Raw genomic sequence first — 20,042 nt, 5'->3', positions numbered from 1 at the left:
TGTCTGCCCTCATCTCTGCTTTTCTCTCTCTGCACATTGTGTACCTTCTCTAGGAAAGGCCAGAGTCTGACTTGCTTTCTCAATTCTAGCTTCTCCCATTTCATAGCTGCCAAGCCTGCCCAACCCTTAACATACATTTTCAAAGATGTATTTTTATTGGGTTGGTATTTTTATACATGTATAAAACATATTTTTATGTTACCTGCCCCCATTAGCCTCCTTTATCCTCCCCTTCCATTCTTACTCCCTTCCTTTTGTCTAATAACATCCAACTTCACTGAGTATAAAATGGGCCCTCAAGTTACAACCAGCCTGACATACAAACAACTTGGGTTAATTAGGTTAATGGAAGATTCATCTGCCTCTTTTTATCTATAACATGTACCCAGGTAAACATCTAGATCTCGGCTGTATTAATTTATAACCAACCCTCCCTCGGGAACCAAGCAAGTTTGTAAGTCAAGGATCCACTGTACATTTTTAAGTGTCTGACTGTTGACTAGCCAAAATGGAATCTATTCAAGACCATATATATGGTCCAAATACTGTCGGTGCAAAAATAGCCGCCCAGGCCAAACATGTAAGCAAGACCAAGAAGAAGGGACAGTTCCTGGGAATGAGAGTTTGAGCCAGACAGGGATCTGTATGGGATGTTGGACAACTCCCTCAATCTTTTCTTTCTTATCTGCAGAGTGGAGGTAAAATTTAGTGGCTGGTATGTTGTGCTACCTTTGGAGCTGAAGAAACTCTTCCTCTTTGTGCTAGGAGCACTTTGAGGGGACAGCTCTCATCTGCCATCCTCTTCAGGTATTTCCCCTGTTAGAAGGGGAATCTCTCCTTGCTCACAGTTATATCCTCTTCCCAAGCACAGTCACATCCAATGGCCAGTCAGTGTGGGGGCAATGAAGGTCCATTCTCCTCTCACCAGGTCTCTTGGTCCGTGAAAGACCTACCCTTTATAAGTGACCAAAGGCTCTGTAGGCTCTGTAGATCTCTCTTGCTGCCCCCAACATATTTATATTTGCTATATCTTTTCAGGTAAACATAGCTGTCTTTCTGACACAAGTAACTTTCCTCACTTCTGTGTCTAGTGGGGACTCTAGGAAGATAACTCCCATTTTCCCCAAACTTTACTAGACCCACCTGCAAATCTTTTTTTTTTTTTTTTAGAAATGTACATTGGGTTCTCAGTATTTGTCACTGGTATACTGAGTTATTTGATTCTCTGCTGTCCTTTTCAGTGCTGTTTAAAGTGGCAATTCTGTATACTTATTCACATTTGTTCCCCTGTTCTATTCATTTGGTTTGCATAGAATTTAGTTTTATACCTTAATTTATGTAATATGTCCTCAGTTACCATCTCTCATGTTCATTCATCCAATGAGTTAGTTGCTGGTTCATGTTACACCCAGTGAGAGAGAACCAACCAGAGACCGATATTAAATCCGCACAGGAGTTTATTACCGGCCAGGACCCGAGCCAAGCATCAGACTCGAGCCCTGACTGGGGGTTGACAAACAAGTTTTATACACCTTTGAGGCCAACAGTTCCTAGGCCCCCCTATGGGATAGAATTAGTAAAGCAAGCAAAAGGTACAGAAGCAGAACGTCCTGCTGTTAGAACATTTGTAAAACAATAGTTGATTAATTGTTATTTCTAAAGAGACTTTCTAAGGGGAGGAGGTTTTTAAGCTTCCTCCTTCTGAGTTCATCTAAAGGGCAGGCAGGTGGGTCAAGCAGCAATATGGAGTCTGTCTTGCTAACTAGGGTCCTTCAGTTCATATATTCATAATTCTTTCTTGTGTCCATCATAGATCCTTCTGCAGATGGATATATTTTTGAGTGTATGTAGTACTGGGGATTGATAGGGAAGCTCTACCACTTAATTACCGCCCCCAGCAGGCTCCCATCCTTTAAGAGACAGGATCTCAGTAATTTTCCCAGGCTGGCCTTGAACTTGTGATCCTCCTGCTTCAGCCTCCTGAGTAGCTAGGATTACAGATGTGTATCACTAAGCCCAGCACAGATGGATACTTAATAGATGATGTGGGTATTGAATTGGTTTTGCTTTTGCTAATAACAGAAGTATGACACAGTAGGAGGAACTTAGACTTTGAAGCCAAAGAGATCTGAATTGGACCTGAGATCTTACCCATATTAGCTACACCAATGCTTTATCTCATCTATAAAATTGAGAATTACAAAGGCTTTCCCCCTTGTGGTTGTTGTGAAGAATGAAATATGTGGGGAGAAAAAAGCATGGCTCAGTCAGATGTGCTGGTACACACCTGTAATGTCAGCAGAAGAGAGACTGAGGCAGGATTACAAACCTGAGCTACATAGCAAATGCAAGGCCATCCTGGACTGCATAGTGAGGTTCTGTCTCAGAAAACCAAAACCAAATCAAACAAACAAAATGAGAACAAGGCACATAAAAGACCTTCAATATTCATTTCTCCTTCTCCACTTTCTCAAAAAACAAGGTTAGACTCATCCATGCAGCACAGCTCGTTTAGGTATTGACTTTCTTTGGATGAGTTTCAGAATGAGATTCTGAACCATACAGTAAACACCAGTGGAGGTGAAATGTCATCCCTTTATACAAATATCTTGGCTTAATTATTGGCTCTTTGCTTAATTATTCAAAGTAACTAATGCCTGCTTCACTATTAACATAAAAGAAATCAAAGTAGAATTCAATTCATTAATTTACTCATTTAACAAACACTAATGATTGTTTCTCATTGCTAAACATATAGAAACTGCCAGGTAAATTTACCAAGCTACCTACAGGAGACACATTCTACAAGAGGTCCTTTTGCCTATAGAATACAAACTATTACACTTAATTCAGTCAATGACAGGACATTTAAAACCGCTTGTGTTAAATGCATAATGCTGAATTCTGTAGTATCACTGCCAAGGAGCTGTTTCTAATTTTTATTATATTTTGAATATGCTAGTGGGAAATATAATACAAAATTTTGAAGCTGCAGATGCATTACAGAAATTATCATGACCTGTTTGCTCTGATGCACCATCAAATATTTTGGAAGATAAAAACAAGAAATGAATTTTGCGCTAGATAAAAAGCAAAAAATCTGAAAAGGTGTGAGTGTAGCCTTTTTTCCCCCCAAAGCCTCCTCATGTTCATTTGAAAACAGCAAGAATTTGGCTACTAAAAGAAATATCAACTATGCATGGCTCATATCCTTTTATTATATTCACATGATCACATGCATAATACAATTTGGATAGCATGAATGTCAAATAAAGACAGTGGAATTTTAGAAAGTATTTAATGCACATATTTTATTAGAATGATATATTCAACACCAAGATATGCAATTATAGTCTGCTCAGTCATTGTAACACAGTCAAATCAGCACTTATATCAACTCACTGTAGGAGGCGCTATACACCAAATAATACTTAGGTAAATTATAAAATAAAATTGTAAAGTACACCAGAGCCCTTCAGTAGAAATTAATTTGGGACACACCAGGCAGTTAAATTCTCTACTAGAATCTAATGGCAGATAAGTTATTCTTGGAAGTGGAGTACCACTATCAGCTCACAGCCAGAACCAATGACCAGCAATGGACCACTTCAACCATCTGACAACCAGAGAATCAACTGGTCTCATCACAGATGCCAAAAACAACAAGAAGGCCATGACAATTTGGTTTAATCACCTTGTAAAGGCATGCCTTATTATTTCTACCTAATCCATCTATTTAAGTAAGTTTATGAAATAAAATAAAATGTAACCCAACTCAAATCTCTTGTCACTTTTCACAGAAATAGGTGTATAGAACTATTGAGGAACTAAAGGAGATACAAGTCCATACTTGTGTTTAACTGTTTAATGCTAAACTTTAACCCCACAGGCCCTATCTTGAGGCACATTCTTTTTGTCCTTTAACCATGAAGTTAAATCCCTGTTCATTCTTAGCAAGGAAACTAAATAACATTGAAGAGTTAGAAGCCTATTCTTCTCTGCTAAAACCCTTTAAAAAAGGATTTCTTCTTTTTTTTTTTTTTTTTTTTTTTTGGTACCAGGGATTGAACTCAGGTCCTTGTGCTTGCACAGCAGGCAGCGAAACCACTGAGCTAAATCCCCAGGCCAGGATTTCACTTTTTAAAAAAATTATTTCTATGCTTTATATGCTACTAACACTTCAAAGTAATTTTTTTTGAATGTTGAATTTGGGGAAAGTTCCTATCACAGAATACAAAGAATCAAAACTGATTTCTCCTAAGTGGATTTTTTTTCCAGAAAAAATGCAAAAACAAACTGAAGCACTTAAGAAACTCAAAGATCTTTAATAAATAGTTGATGGAGATAACAGCATTTACTTTTGAATATTTGGGGTACTAAGAGCTTATGCTTACAAAATATCAAAATAATTTAAGAATATTTCACCAAATAAATTTTGGCAAATACTCTGACAATACAGAAAAAGCAACACAGAAAAGGCAAACATATGATTGATATGTTTTATTGTATTATTTAATTTACACCATATCTATACCCACATGACAAATTCACAGTTATAACTTAAAAACTATATTTAGAACAGTTCCCTTTTTTACTAGTATTTGCATGATTTCTTGTAACAAGCTTTAGAGGCCTAATACATGTTTTTCTTTTATGGATTATATAATAATCTACATTTTAAATGTATTTTAATATTGTGCTTGAAAAATATAAATACCAGTATATTTTATGCTTAGTCGAGGATGACTGGCTTAGGGTTTTAAAATTTTTCCAGGTAAAACAGCCAAGTGCACCCAAGGCCACTATCGTACAAATTCCTCTTTGTCAAACCTGGCAACTTACCTCCTTCTGCCAATGACTTTCAGGCATTTGAACTTGACAACATCACTCTCTTTTAGTTTTTAAATTTAACAAAGAGAGGACTAATAATGTGAAGAATTCAAAACAAAATGAAATCTGGACCTTTAGAGTGTCATTTTTGTGCTTTACCTATTAGTTTTGTTTTATGAGGTTTTGTTTTACCTATTCGTTTGGAAATTCTGCTTGTTCCTAAATGTAAAAATATCTCTGTTCCAAGACCTGACTCAGAAAAAGCAAGAAAGTTTCCCAACTCTGCTAGTCTATTTTTTGGTTCCTCTCTGCTCAAAGAACGGCAGACTATATTCTTTCCTGTAATGCTGTCCTTTTTGCACTAATTTACTTGAAAAAAACCCTGAAATATTTAGTTAGCCCTGTTTCTCGAAAGACAATTCCTGATTAATATAGGTAAGAGAATTCAAGATTCATTTTCTTCTGTTCCCTCAAAAGTGAGATGTGAATATTTACACTTGGCCCTCTTTCTTCTAAAAATCTTTAAGTAAAGCTTAAAATTTTTTTTTAAAAAAATCAGTCCTGAAAACTGACAGTTAAAGTTATATACATCAACCTTTTTTTTCTTTTTTGGTTTCTTTTTCTTTTGTTTCCATGTCATACTTAACATTCAGTATTCTCAAATCTCATTTTGTGTTCAAAGTACCACACAGCAATGTAGTTCAACATGCTGGCTCTGTCCCTGGATTATCCAGATAAATTACCCAACAGAAAATGTTTCCTACAGCCATTCTTAATCTACTTCCTTATCTGCCAATAACTAGATTCTCCATTACAGGAAAACTGCCCTCACTTTGTCAAGCATCTTTAGAGACAAATATATCAATAATTTAAAGTTAACTGATGAATTACCTATACAAGATTGTTCCCTTTAATTTTATATTACTTCAAAATATACATATATACACATACCACATACATAACAAATTTACATAGTCTGAAAATTAACTGCAGATGTAATTCCAACCACACATTTACAGACTCACAGTTGAACAACAAACCTTCATGCAAGTGAAAAGAAGTATCATCTTACATTCCTAATTTACATAGCCAGCTGAGAAACAGAATGTTTTAGCATGTTTTAGACTTATTATTTCTCATAGTCTTAGAAATGAGCAAAACAGAGACATAAACCTCAAGCTGTCTACATCAGCATCACTCCATGTGGTATTATTATTACTAACAAATTATCCAACTTGCTTACTCTATACAAAAAGTGATATGAACATATTACATACAAACAAGATTTAGAGACAACAAATGAAAATTTTATACAAAATACATAACTTTGTATTGTTCTGACCAAAAGACCCTTATCCCACACATTCTTTTCTGATATTAAGGAATAGTCACATCTATAGACCATACTTAACTACAGAAAAATAGAAATAAATGGAAAGGGTCCTGGTAATAGTTGAAATACACAAGTATGCTGTCTATAAATATGTATACAATTTAGCAATGGTCTATTATCTGAATTTCTTTTGCATGGTTACATTTACCAGGAAGTGGCCCAGAACACAAAATGTGGTAACAAAAACCCAGTTTTCACATTTACTCCTTGGCACAGTTATTAATTATAAACACTTGTAAGCAAGGCATAGTGCCCCTGTGTAGTCCCAGTTGTTTGGGAGGATGAGGCAGGGGGATTGCCTGAGGTCAGGAATTCAGGGCCAACTTGGGCAATACAATGAGATACCCTCTCACAAAAAGGAGAAGGGAAGAAGGAAGAGAGGGAGAAAAATGAAAGAAAGGTGAGGAAAGAAGAAAGGAAGGAAGGAAGGAAGGAAGACATGTGTAGATAACATATTGAATTGCTGCCAAAATTCAGAAAAACTTGAAGAACTTGTTTAAATGAGTAAAACCCAAAAATTATCAGAAGAAACCACAGTTGTTTAGGAGTCTTAAAAATTAGAAATTCATATGAAAACTCCTGGGCTCAATCTCCAGCACCACAAAAACAAAACAAACATCAAGTATACCAAAACCATCCTCATTTGTCCACTCAGAGACTCACAATAACTTCATTGCACATGTATTTATACTAAGCATGGATGGATGAACATAAATAGAATGAGTACAGTATTTATAAGAAAGTTGTTAGGTAAATATATGGTTATTGACACTGACTTGAGTACTGAACTAATCAGTCACAGGGTCACACTGGCACAGGTGAATCTTTTGATCTATCAGTGTCTTGACGAATTCAGCAAACACTGTTGCACAGAAAACTCCAGCTCCAGGCCAGCCATCAGGCCCATCGGCCACTGGAGGCAAAGCTTCTGCTGAATGAGAAGTTGATTTTGGAGTTCTTGTATTTTCCCCAGGCGCCAAAAGGCACCACTACTGCAGTACTGTTGTCTTCGGTGCCATACTGTATTGCCTGCAAGGTTTTCCAGGAAGGAAAAGAAAAACACTGAAGTCCAGAGACTGTACAAAGACAAACCATGCATCCTCTGGGAAGCCAAGCTGGTTTTACATACAGTTAGTAAATACAATTATTTAACCATGGTTTGTGATTCTTTCACCTTGTTATCCATGTCCCATAAGTTCATCAAATTGCATATGGAATAAGAGATGACCCAAAACAACCACATGTACTACATTCCACTGTAGTTACCTTGATAATAGAAACACCATGGACATTATGCAGCTCCTGAAGAAGATAAATGCTAAGCATGTACTATGAGACCTAACGCACAGTAGACTTGATAACTAACAGTTCTTGCCAGCAATTCTGCTTCTAGAATTTTAGCCGAAGAAATGAAAAATCTTGGAAATTATGTGCATAAAAATATTACTACAGGATTGTTTATTATGCTCCTTACAAAATGGAAAAGTGAGGATAAACTAATTTCCCATAGGCAGAGAAATGTAAATCAGTTTTAGGAAGTAGTTCAAATAGCAAATGACATGGTCAGTATTGGAATAGTCCTTGAAATATACTTAACATCAAATGTATTTCAAAACACCTCATATCCTGAGGCCAAAACTGTAAAGGAAAGGAATGATGAAAGTATCTGTTGTAAAATGCTTCAATAAATGAAAAAGTTTTACAAACAAATTAAAAGACAAAAAACTTATAGTATTGAAGAACTGCTATACTTAAGGTATAGAAAGTGCTTAAAATGAAAATAAAATAATAGGCAAAGGGAAAAAATAAGTTACATAATGGCTAAAAAACTTCGCAAATTGTTAACTCCACTAAACAAAACAATGCTCACTTAAACACTAAAATTTTTGGTTTTTTCCACCTACCAAACTCACACACAAAAAAAACTTATGAGAATTTTAAGAAACACAAAGTATAGCACATGTTCATGAAAGTGTAAATTGATACATTCTTCCTAGAGAGAGATTAGACATACTACTAAGAGCTTTAGAATTCAACCTAAGAAAATATAACTGAAAAAGATACATATGCATGAATAAATACAAAAATGTGTATTAGTCTGTCCTCTATAATATGGAAAAGTTAACATCAACTAAGTTTGCTGATTAGGAGAACTGCTAAATGAAATGTGTTACCCAAATAAGACAGAATATAATGCAGTCATTACAAATATCACAGCCTTTGTGAATTAGAACATACATCTACAAAATTAGAAGTTGAATTAAGAAAGATTTCTATGGGGCCGGGGATTTAGCTCAGTGGTTTTGCCACCTGCTGCGCAAGTGCAAGGACCCAAGTTCAATCCCCGGTACAAAAAAAAAAAAGAAAGATTTCTACGGAATTGGGCCTATTCCCACAATTTTTATTTTTTTTATATTCCTTCAATTTTGTAAGCTTCTTTTTATTATTGGTTAAAGGTAGACAACATAGTAACCAAATGAGTAATTTATTCATGTTTATGCTTGCCCCTCTATTTTCAAGCAAATAATTTTTAATCTTCTGTCCTAATTACAAGTAGTAGCACTTAACAGTTTGAGCTGAATTTGTACTTTCAATCAAAATGTACATATTAGAAATGCAAGAATAACTGTTGAGTTAAAGCATGATCAGGAATGGCTATAACTTAAAATTGCTATCAGAAAAGAATATTAAACAACACAAAGCAACTTTTATATATTCTTTTTATATATTTTATATATTACCCAACTTTCAAATTTTAGCCCTGAGTGACACATAATCCCTATTTGTACTTTTGTCTTTTTCTCATAGCCATCTTTAATATCCAGAAGTTAAGTATGCTGTGTCATGCCTGAGGACTCGGCACAGCCAGGCCACCATCACCTGCACCCCCTGAGCTTGCCTAGGTGGGAAACTTAGCTACCTGCAGGAAGAGCTGTTACAGACAAGCTTGGCACCAGTGGGAAAAGGCCATAATGTCCCAGCCCTCAATTTCAAGAAATATCTGTACAGCTACCTGGGGCACAGACCACCCTATCAAGAACCCCTAGATTCCTCAAGACAATAAATCTTCTGACTAATGCCTGGTAACCACCTAGCAATCACTTCTCTACTTACATCTATGCTCTCCCCTCATTCTACGCTGGTTCTGCTCAGAGCCAGTCCGCCTGTTTGCTTGCACTGAACAAAGCGGCTTCGTTTATTCACCTAAGACAGACCTAAGCGGTTTCTCTACTCTCCATGCCTCTGTTACATTTTGTGCCAAAACCTGGGATAGGGTAAACCTCCCTGGAGGACTTCCATCCCTATTTTGAGCCTTTGATGAGACCACTTGATAGAAGCCATTCCTCAGACTCCATCTCAGACAGTTCCTGCCAGATGCCTAGACTACCTCAGACCCAGTGAGAAACTTTCACTTTATCCTCCCACCTGGCTCCATTTCCCTGTACCTGCTATCCCACAGCCTCTCCTCCTTCCACTTCCCTTCACAAGCTGAGACTGTCCTCTTTTGAACCCTTCAGTGGTCAGTTCTTTCTTTAACTCCTTATCCATAAAGATAGAGACTCATTCTACTTTCTGTATTTCTTAAATCCAACATTGGTCATGGAACACTTCCAAGGAGGAACTGTCCTCCCTTGGTGGCTGGCCAACTGCAGAGACATCTGCCTTGATCACCCACCCATGTCTTATTACATCCCTGTGTCTCAATTGGGGATGCCCACTGTGGACCTGGTTGCTGCTTACATTATCTCTCTCTGCTCTCCATGGGGAATCTCCCTCCCTCTATTCCCACTTCTTCTCCCCTAGCCTGTCTCCTAAAAAACCTGAAACCTCTCTGTCTCTATCCTGATCTGAACCCCAAACACCTAATATTTTTTTGTAATGCTGTCTTGCCACAATATCAACTTAAAAGTGTCTCTTAATGGCCAGAAAATGGCACTTTTGATTTTTCCATCTTGCAAGACTTAGATAATTATTGCCTAAAAATGGGCAAATGGTCTAAGTTACCCTATGTTCAGGCATTCTTTACACTCCATAGTCTTTCTACCCTATGCTTTTCCTGTGATTCTTCTCAAATCCTCCTTCTTTCCCTGCTGTGCTCTGGACCCCCTCCAGCCCCATCCAATTCAGACCCCCCCCTGACAACAGATCCAACTGACTTTGCTCTTCCCTGGAAACTTCCCACGCCTTCTGTACCAGCTGCAGACACCACCATTCCCCTGCCCCCAAGACTCCAGCCACCACAACAGGCACAGCCACTTCCCCCCTCCCCCCAGGGTTTCCTTGACTACTGCCTTGACTACTGCAGCCACTTCCCTCCCTTCCCCTGAGCCCTCTGCCACTCTCCCCAGCTAGTCTCCTGCCAGGTCTCCCATTTATCCAACACTGCCCCTTAACTCTAACTCCCCTCCATATGCTGTACCCAGCCCTACCCTGCCCCATACCTGGTCCAGATTACGGTTTGGCTGCTCACCCTTCACCTTTTCCTTTGACTCCAGACACTTACCCCTGCTCCTCAATTCCCATTCCGAGAGGTGGCCAGGGCAGAAGGAATAGTTAGGGCTCATGTTCCTTCCTCTCTGACAGACCTTTCCTAAATTAACCAGCATCTAGGCTCCTTCTCTTCAGACCCTACCCAATATATGCAAAAGTTCCAATATCCAACTCAGTCATATAACCTTACCTGGGCTTATTTAAATATTATCCTTACCTCCACATGCTCCCTGAATGAGCAAGACCAAGTAATCTCCCTAACCCAATCTTATGGGGACAATTCCCACCTTACTCAAGCCACTCTTCCAATGGGCAATGCAGCTGTTCCCCAGTAGGATCCAAACTGGAATTATCAGGCAGGATCAGGGAACTTAGCCAACTGACATGGCATGACTGACTACCCAGTAGAGGGCCTTCATAGGGTGGCCTATAAGGCAGTTAATTGTGACAATCTCAGAGACCACTCAGGCCAGAGATGAAAATCCAGCCCAATTTATGGCCCACCTAGCCCCTGCTCTTAGGTGATATACACCATTAGATGCAGAAACACCGGAGAGGCAATTTATCCTTAAGATGCACTTCATTATTCAGTCTGCCTCAGACATTTAAAAAAAATAAACTATAAAAGCTGGGGACTGGCCCTCAAACCTCACAGCAAGATCAATCAATTTGGTCTTCAAGGTCTTCAGTTATAGAGATGAGAATGCCCAAAAGCAGCACATTTCTGAGCTGCAGCTGCCAGCCTCTGCCATAAGAAACCCACTGAAGTCAACCACTGAGTTAACCACAAAGGGATCAAAGGTGCCCTTGACATAAGGCACATCTCCGGAACTGTGCTTCAAATGCTGCCAGAATAGTCACTGGGCTAGGGAATGCACACAGCCTGGGATCCCTCCCAAGCCATGTCCTTCCTGTGGCTGGAAGTCAGATTGCCCAGAACTGGCAGCCACCTCTGGGTCACAACCCCAGGGGGCACTGACCAGCTCCTTCCCAGATCTTCTTGGCCTGGCCACTGAGGACTGACACCATCTGAAGGCCACAGAGGCCCCCTGGCCCATCTCAGACACTGAACTCCAGGTAACTCTTATGGTGGAGAGTAAGTCCATCCCACTCCTGGTCAATATGGTTGCTAGCCATTCCACCCTTTCTTTTTTCCAAGGACCAGTCTCTCTGGTCCCAACTACTATTATGGATATTGATGGCAAAGACTTCAGACCTTTAAAAACTCCCCCAATTTGGTGTCAGTTGGGTCAGCACCTTTTCCTGTGCTCATTTTTAGTCATCTCCACCTGTTCTGTTCCCTTTTTAGGGTAAGACATCTTAGCTAAGCTGTCAGTCACTCTGACCATTCCTGGGACACAGCCAACACTTGTAGCTGCCCTACTGTCTCCATCTTTGCCCCTCCCTGAGGCTCACATCACCTCCTCTCACCTCAAACCCAGGTCTGGAACACTTCCACCCCATCCCTAGCTTCATCCCAACAACCACTCAACATCCCTCTCAAGCCTAACCACCCTTACCCTCCCCAAAGACAGTATCCTATCCCTGACCTGGCCTTATAATCTATTATCTCTCATCCATTACATGCTGCAGTGTTTCTCAAGTTGTATATTTTATTAGAGCAGTCTAATTCAATGGTCAAGTGCTTTGACTTGGGAACGTTGACTGGCTAGGTTTGAAGCCCAGCTCTGCAAAATGGGCTCTGTACCTCATATTTCCCTCCCTGGGAAAAGCTCCAATCTTGGGGTTATTGTGATCACTACTTGAATTATGTGAAAAGAATAATGTCTGTCACAAAGTGATATTAATTTACTATTATTATCATTGATTATTGCTGTCACTATCATTTCAAAGTATATACAAAGTCGAAAAGTAAGCAACATGGCATTTCTCTGGCCTATTAGTTTTACTTAACTACTTGAGAAAATTGTAAAAATTTGCTAGTTGGAAATATTATGGAATCAAGTATGAAATTCATTGTGACATTCAAGCTAAAACACAAGATTTCAAAGAAATCTGAAGCTGGTGGTAGCCACTCCAGGCTGCATGGAGACCATGTGCCTGGGGTTGTTCTGCACCCCCTCCCTCCTTGGGAATTTCCTAGCAAAAGTTCTGCCATGTCACCTGTTCAGTTACTGCGCGAGCTGCTTCAGTAGGATCATGGCACTGATTGACAAAGTCACAAATCTCTTGACTGTTCACCATGAAGTTAATTCCATCTGTGGTGAGGACTAAGAAACTGTCATCAGCATGATGTAGCTGCAATTAGAACCAAATGCATGCAATCACAAACTAGACTCAAACTTAGAATAATTCTGACAATTAGAAGATTTTATCTGTTCTGCTGAGTGGTCATCTGTTTGTAGGCAAAGAGCAGAAATGTAAGAAGCATCAACAACCACCAAGGATAAACCAAACATTTACTTAGTAACACCATAAAGGAAAAAGCCAGATAGCCAAATGCTGAGGTAGCCAGAGTTTAAATCCTATTTTTCAGCTGAGTGTGCACTTTTCAGCCCTAAAAGTGTGAGCCTTTGTATGCTTCAGACCTCTGTATGCTTTAATTCATCTTCCTTGTAAAATGAGGATAGTAGTACCTCTTTTGAACTGAACCTGGCACATAGCAAAGCCCATGTTATTTGTAAATAAAATGAGAGGTCTACTAGGAAAACCACGCTCAATTAATGAACAAACATTTGCTGCCATTATTGGAAGCCATTAAGTACTAAGTTTAAGTTGGCTCAAGGGTTTCTGAGAAGGAAGTCTCAGATCACAGACAGGCTGTGCCCTGGGACAGTGTAGGGTAATGAGGGCAGTGGGCCATGGAAATAGAGGTAGGTAGGCAATTATTCAGCTTGGTGGAAAATGAAAGTCAAGGGCAGCTCCACACTGGAAAAACACTAAATGATCAGTTGTAGGAAAGAAAGGGCAACAGAGCCACTCTAGCAGAATACCACAGCTAGAGTTAAACAAAAACCAAATACTTCACAGCATAGCAGGTCAGGAAAATAGTGTCTTATTTTATCTGAAAAGTTTATCTACCCTTCCATAAATTAATCCCTTTTGAAAAGTCATTTTGGCTCAGTTACATCTTCCAAGAAAGTCTGCTTATTCATTCTTTGTATCTGTATCAAGTGTTTTCAAGTCCTTTCTTACCTTAATCCTCTTTGTTTCAGGTTCTGCTATCACACCACTGGCTTTCAGGTCCAAATCTCCAATACTCCTTGTCATTGCAAGCCTCCCATTCACATGAGGCTGTCCCACACTATTCCAAGCTACAAAGCCACCACATTTCTTGATCCTGATCAAGAAAATGTTAAAACACTAAAGATACAATTGCAGAAAACTATACCTCTGTTAATTTTATGCACAACATCAGTTTTAAAATGCAAAACTTTGGCTGGGAGTATAGCTCTATGGAACAATGCTTGCCTAGCATGCATAAAGCCCTAGGCTTGATCCCCAGCACCACAAAAAAAGTGCAAAATTTCATTTAGTTGTGTGTGGGGGGGTGCACATCTGTAATTCCAGCTACTTAGGAGATTGAGTGAGGAGGATCCTAAATTCAAGCCCATCTTGGGCAACTTAATGAGATTCTGTCTCAATATAAAAAATTAAAAAATGATTATCTAGCTTAGTAAGAGACCTTGGGATCAGTCCTCAGTATTGAATAGATACATAATACTTTATTTCCTCTTGAACTATAAACAGCATCCTCATAGAATGATTCATGATTCACGGTGGCAGTACCTTTCTTTTTCATCTTTTCTTTCCGGAGTATGGTCAATGGTCAGCTTCATAGGTTTTCCTTTTCTACACAGAAGAGCTCTGCTGTCCCCAACACTGGCTACAACCAGTTCAATGCCATCTCGCAACAGGGCTACTGTTGCAGTAGTCCCAGAGGTCAGGAGGGTTGCTACAAATATTATAAAAAAGAATATGAGTTAGTGAGAGTCAAATGATTGGATATAGAATTTTTATTACAAAATAAAACATGAACATGATAAACTAATTCTGGGATGTATCATTTAAATTTAACTAGAGCTATGCAAATAAAATGCAAATGAGCTATGTAAGTAACAGCATGCTGAGAAACAATTATTTAACTCAATAATAACAAGGCTCCATGCAAACAGAAGAAGTTGCTAATTTAACTTGGTAAATAATGCATTACTTTCTCCTAAGTGGCTTCTTTTCATATAAAGTAGAGTGGAATCAAACTTATACTGATGACACTTTTGTATGTAAGTCAGGTGTCAAAACTAAAGTACTTTAATTAGGCTGGCTGCTGTGACAGGATAATTTAGATCTGCTGAGCCCATTCAGGCAACCTGACTTTTTTGCAATCATCAGATTAGATTTTTCTCCTCCACAAAGTATAATAAGGTATGTTAATAGGCTGAAAGATGGAAAAGGCCAACCATTTGCTCTTTATTTGTTTGGTTTTTGGTGGCTTTTGAGACAAGGTCTTGCTACGTAGCTCAGACTGGCCTTGAGCTCACTGTGTATGACCTCAGACTCCTGCCTAAGCCTTCCAAGTGCTGGAATTACAATCCTGCACCACCATGCCTGGCTCAACTATTTGCTCTTCAATGCTATATTTTATTTTCTTTCCTTCTACATTGTTTTAATTTCATAAATCATCACCAAAAATTATTCTAAAATGGTAGGAGGCTGAAATATTTTTCTCTTCATTTTTGTTCTCCCTAGACATTAAATGAAGTTACAGCCATAATTATGTTAACAGAAGATTTGAGGGGCTGAGAATCAAATTCTTTTTAATTTCTCATAAATTTGGTGTAGTTAACACTATTAGCTCCAGAAGGATCTAACAGCCTGTATTCAAATGCAGGACAGTACTGCCAACTGTTACTTCTGTGTCCTAACCCAGAGCATTCCAAAAATACTAAATTTGTTTGACTGAGATCAAATAAAATTCGATGTTCTGAGATTGAGATTGCCACTATTCAGTCCATCCAAATCAAACTGCATTTTTACATTTTTCTTTGATTTATTCTAACAGTGTCTGCCCTAAGATCTTTACCAAAACTTGTTGAAAAAAAAATTCAAGGTGCATTGAGCCTTGCCAAAAGTGAAATACTATAAAATTATGAGCTAAAAAATAGAGCAAAGTGGAAGAAATTGAAAAGGATAACATTTAAAGCAGGTATTATCTCTAGTAACATTGTTAATTCTTTTTTTTTTTTTGGTAGTGGGGACTGAACTCGGGACTGAGCTAAATCCCCAGCCCACATTATTAATTCTTTTAAAGCATTTAAACATATTCAGATGACCATCCAAAATTGATTTTGATTTTAAAGGTAAATTTAGGGAGAAAGAGGTATTATTGATTGAGACTCAATATTTCCAAGAATTTTTTCTTAAAGACAATTTCAAAAACTTCATCAGTAATATATTTTGCAAGGAGATATATAAATAGATTTTTATATATGTATCCATAAATAGATAGATTTTTCAAGTCAGTATATTAAAATGCCTGCTTTAATTGGAAAAGTAAAATGGAAAAGCATCAATAAATTCTACTTAATCTTTCATAGTCATGCTGAATTTACTTTATTGAGAAACAGCATTTATAGTTGCACTATCTTCCCGTTTACCTCTTGATTTTGGAACTGTTATGTCAAAGTCATATTATTGTAAAATATGTATCAGTGATGTTTCTATTACAAATGTTAACTTTTAACTTGAGATTAGCCAGATATTACACAATGATGAAATTTTTACACAGCAATGGAATCTTTACCATTTAAAGCAACTCTTATTTTCAAATGATTTAAACAGCCAGGCAAGGGAACTCAGGCATTTATTCAGATGTTACCTATCCAGGTAATTTTTTTAACTGTAAGTAACAGCTTTTTTTAAAGTTATCTTTAACTGGCTATGACAAGAGTTAAAATTTGATAAATGAAAGTTTAGTAGTTTAGGTTTCTAATTCATGGCTCTGCCACTTAGGAATTTAAAAGAGTTTGAGTTTTTATCAATCCAACTTCACAGTTCCAAAATCCCAGGGTTAGGGAAAAGTTTCAAAACTAACTGTTGATTCTGATTTGCTAACCATCTAAGAATATAAATAGTAAATCAGCATTTATTGTCATTTAACATGGAAGTAAAAATTCTCACTTTTCTGTCCTAATAAAACTATAAAACTAAGACATCTTTCAATAAGTTCTTAACACTCACTGGACAATTTATACTGCAAGTCATCTCAACTAATGGGACAAAGAGGATGTGGGAACCTTCCAGTAGTCCAGGCTAGGAACCGCTGGACTCCTTCACCTGAGACAAAATTAAGCAGATCCCTCTTTCCACTGAAGCCCAGCATATAGTGTCCACGGGCTCCAGGTCTAGAGCTGGTGACCACGTACAGTTCTCTGCCACAAATAACACGCACAGAGGCAAATAGGAAATTCACCCAGGAATTGTGCTCAAACATTACAAACCTGCAACACAGGGGAGAGCAGAGAAAGAGCTGCAAAATAAGGGGAAGGGTTTTTATTTTGGTGAAAATTTCACTAACAAATTATATCATATTCCAGGAGTGCCAAATTAATGAAAACTGAACTTGCTCGAGTGGATGGTATTTTGTAGTTGAGTCTTTTTTTTAAATCACAGATTAATACTTCTTTCTTAGTTTTGTGTCAGGAAAAAATTATATGCAAATGCATCTATACCAAAACATAATAGTAACAACACATGCACATCTGCATACACACACACACACACACATACACACACACACACACGCTTACATGATTGGTTTTGAACACAGTAAATAAGTACAATAACTGAGTTAGAAAAAATGTACTGTAAATTTGTTTTGGTAACAACATCAAAGTTGTTCCAATAACAAAAGAGTAAATTCCCAGGGACTGCATTGAATAATCTGTATCAGACAAGCAGTACACAGGCAGAGGATGTGAACTACAGTATACCACCAAATTACTGGGACTTAAATATTTACCAGGAAGGAATCAAGGCACCTCCTATGCCAGACACAGGCTTAACATTTTTGTTAATGGTGCACAATGCAAGGATTTAGTATCTAGAAACCATGTTTTAGTACAATGATTAATTTTGATCCATGGTTTAAATAAATCCTAGTAAGGCTTTTGAGCACTAACACATATTTATAATTTATATAATTCATAAGATGGGAATTTCTGCAGCTCTCTCTTTTCCCCAGTGTTGCAGGTCAACACAACAGAAGAAAAATGATCACAATTTTGAACAGCAACATAAAGGTAAAAGCTGTACTTTTCAAAGTATAACAACCCCAATAACTATAAAACTGTGTAGTATAAATAATATTATAAATCAATAGTCTTCATACATATTAAAAATGGGTGTTCTAGACATGTATACTCACAAACACCAAAACCAAAGTAATGAGCTGAAGCAGTAGCAGAACAATAAGAACTTCTCTTCAGTGTTGTCCCTACTTTTTTTTTTTTCCAGTTTGGTGATTCCTAGCAGAAGGGTATTTAAAAATGTTGCACAGGGGCTGGGCATGGTTGCACAGGTCCATAGTCACACGACTCTGGGAGGCTGAGGCAAGAGGATAGCAAGTTAGAGCCCAAGCTAGGAAACTTAGGCGACTTAAACCTTGCCTCAAAAAAAATTCTTCTAAGGGGCTAGAGATGTACCTCAATGAGAAAACCCTGGGTTCAATCCCCAGTACTGGAAGAGAAAAAAGTTGTATGGGCTGGGGATGTAGCTCAGTGGTCATATGTTTAAATGCCTGAGTTCAATCTCCAACACCACACAAAAAACGTCCCTGGTTATTTTTTAGTTTAGTTTTTCTATAAATAAGTCATAATATGAAAAGCAGCAATGTTTCCCATGAGACAAGCTGTGCCTCCATTCGTGTCTCTCACTCTGTGTCAGAGCAAGTTTTCTCCTTTTGATCCATTTGTCCAATGGGGAGCTCTGCTGCTCTCAAAGCTAAGCAACCTACAAGCACTTTGAAGAGTTTATAAAATACACAGGATTATAATCTAAGTTTTCTACTATCTAGTTTGTTTTAAGTGGCTATTTATAAACAACAAGGCAGTGGATATCATTTGAATTTACTGGCTGGTTTAATAATTATAAAAATACACATTACTATTATAAATTGAATACAAAAAAATTCAAAGTTGGTCACAAAAAAAAGTGCTGGGGTGTAGCTCAGTAGTAGATTACTTTGCAAGACCCAGTACTTAAAAGAAAAAAATGAAAAAAAAAAAAAGCCAGAACCAGAAGGGTTCAAAAGTTGTGAAAATGGGCCTAATGCCAAAAGAAAAGTGGAAAACAAGTAGACAGGGAAAATTATGGAACCACAGACTTTTTCTAGGCTCTCCACTCTTATAATACTGATACTGCTTTAGCTCTTGCTAAAAACTTCTTTTTTTTTTCAATTTAAATAACCTCGAAATCTATAATGAGATAGGTTTCTTTTTTCACTCCAAAAATTGAAAAGTTAACATACAGCATTCTATGTTTAGTGACTTTAATGTATTCGATAAAATAGGTCCCAGTACCAGAAGATAATTTTTGCATCTTTGAAAGATTGGGCAACTTATGAAGAATAAAATTTTTAAATATTCTCAAAACACTAATTTTTAAAAATGCAGACTAATAAACTATAAGAATATGTACATAATAACATTTAATGACAATGTTATATTTTTACTAGCATTCTAAACATTATTCTATCTTGGTCTAGTATACTTTCAAACAAATATCTATTAAATAAAAAATAAATTTTAAAATATCTTTATAAAGTTCTAAGGCCAATATCTTAAAGTGTATGACAGAGGAACTAAACAATATATTTTAATTTCATTATTAGGAATGAATTACAGTTTATGATTAATTTCCCTATACACCTGTTGGACTATATTAAGAAAGTGATTTATAGAAAGTTTCTTTTAAGGTACACACGTTAAATAAATACTCTAAGTTCAAAATTCCCTTGAATTATAATTTATTACTTAATAAATGAAAGACATCCTTTCAAGTTATACACCAAATCTAATAGCAATTATCCTCATCATCAACACTGATTGGATCCTTTTCAGAAAGGCTGACTGCACCTTGACCGTGTTTGGCTGTTGGCCACATGCCATGGTTCTGGACTGTTCCTTTCTCAGACCTCACAAGCTGCAGCTGTTTGTGGGACAGCTGGTACACACCACAGGCGCAACAGTGTTGCCCATAAACAACGTGGTGTGTGATGCAGCCAGACTCACAGCTGGTCTGGGAATAGGTAAACTAAGAGCATACCAAAATTCAGGGTTATAAAAATCGAACAAATTTATTTTCTCTT

At 37.6% G+C, this 20,042-nt stretch overlaps 1 protein-coding gene across 3 annotated transcripts in view; it reads right to left on the bottom strand.

Moving 5' to 3' along the window:
* Nucleotides 1–4,302: 4,302 nt before the first annotated feature.
* Nucleotides 4,303–20,042, bottom strand: part of Ppm1k (protein phosphatase, Mg2+/Mn2+ dependent 1K) — a 33,621-nt gene continuing 17,881 nt past the window's right edge. For all 3 annotated transcript variants that reach the window (XM_087215838.1, XM_004848056.3, XM_004848055.3), the window contains 4 exons: nt 14,465–14,630; nt 13,871–14,015; nt 12,839–12,973; nt 4,303–7,252 (listed from right to left, as the gene is read on the bottom strand). In XM_087215838.1, the coding sequence (XP_087071964.1) occupies nt 7,121–7,252; nt 12,839–12,973; nt 13,871–14,015; nt 14,465–14,630 (578 nt within the window). In that variant the 3' untranslated portion in view covers nt 4,303–7,120. The remainder of the gene's footprint in view (nt 7,253–12,838; nt 12,974–13,870; nt 14,016–14,464; nt 14,631–20,042) is intronic.

Source organism: Heterocephalus glaber, unplaced genomic scaffold (genome assembly GCF_053883595.1).
Source record: "Heterocephalus glaber isolate CG9 unplaced genomic scaffold, H.glaber_assembly_v1.0 deba00001454, whole genome shotgun sequence".
NCBI lineage: Eukaryota > Metazoa > Chordata > Mammalia > Rodentia > Bathyergidae > Heterocephalus > Heterocephalus glaber.
The sequence above is the reverse complement of the archived record's forward strand: the minus strand, read 5'-3'. Positions and strand labels throughout refer to the sequence as shown.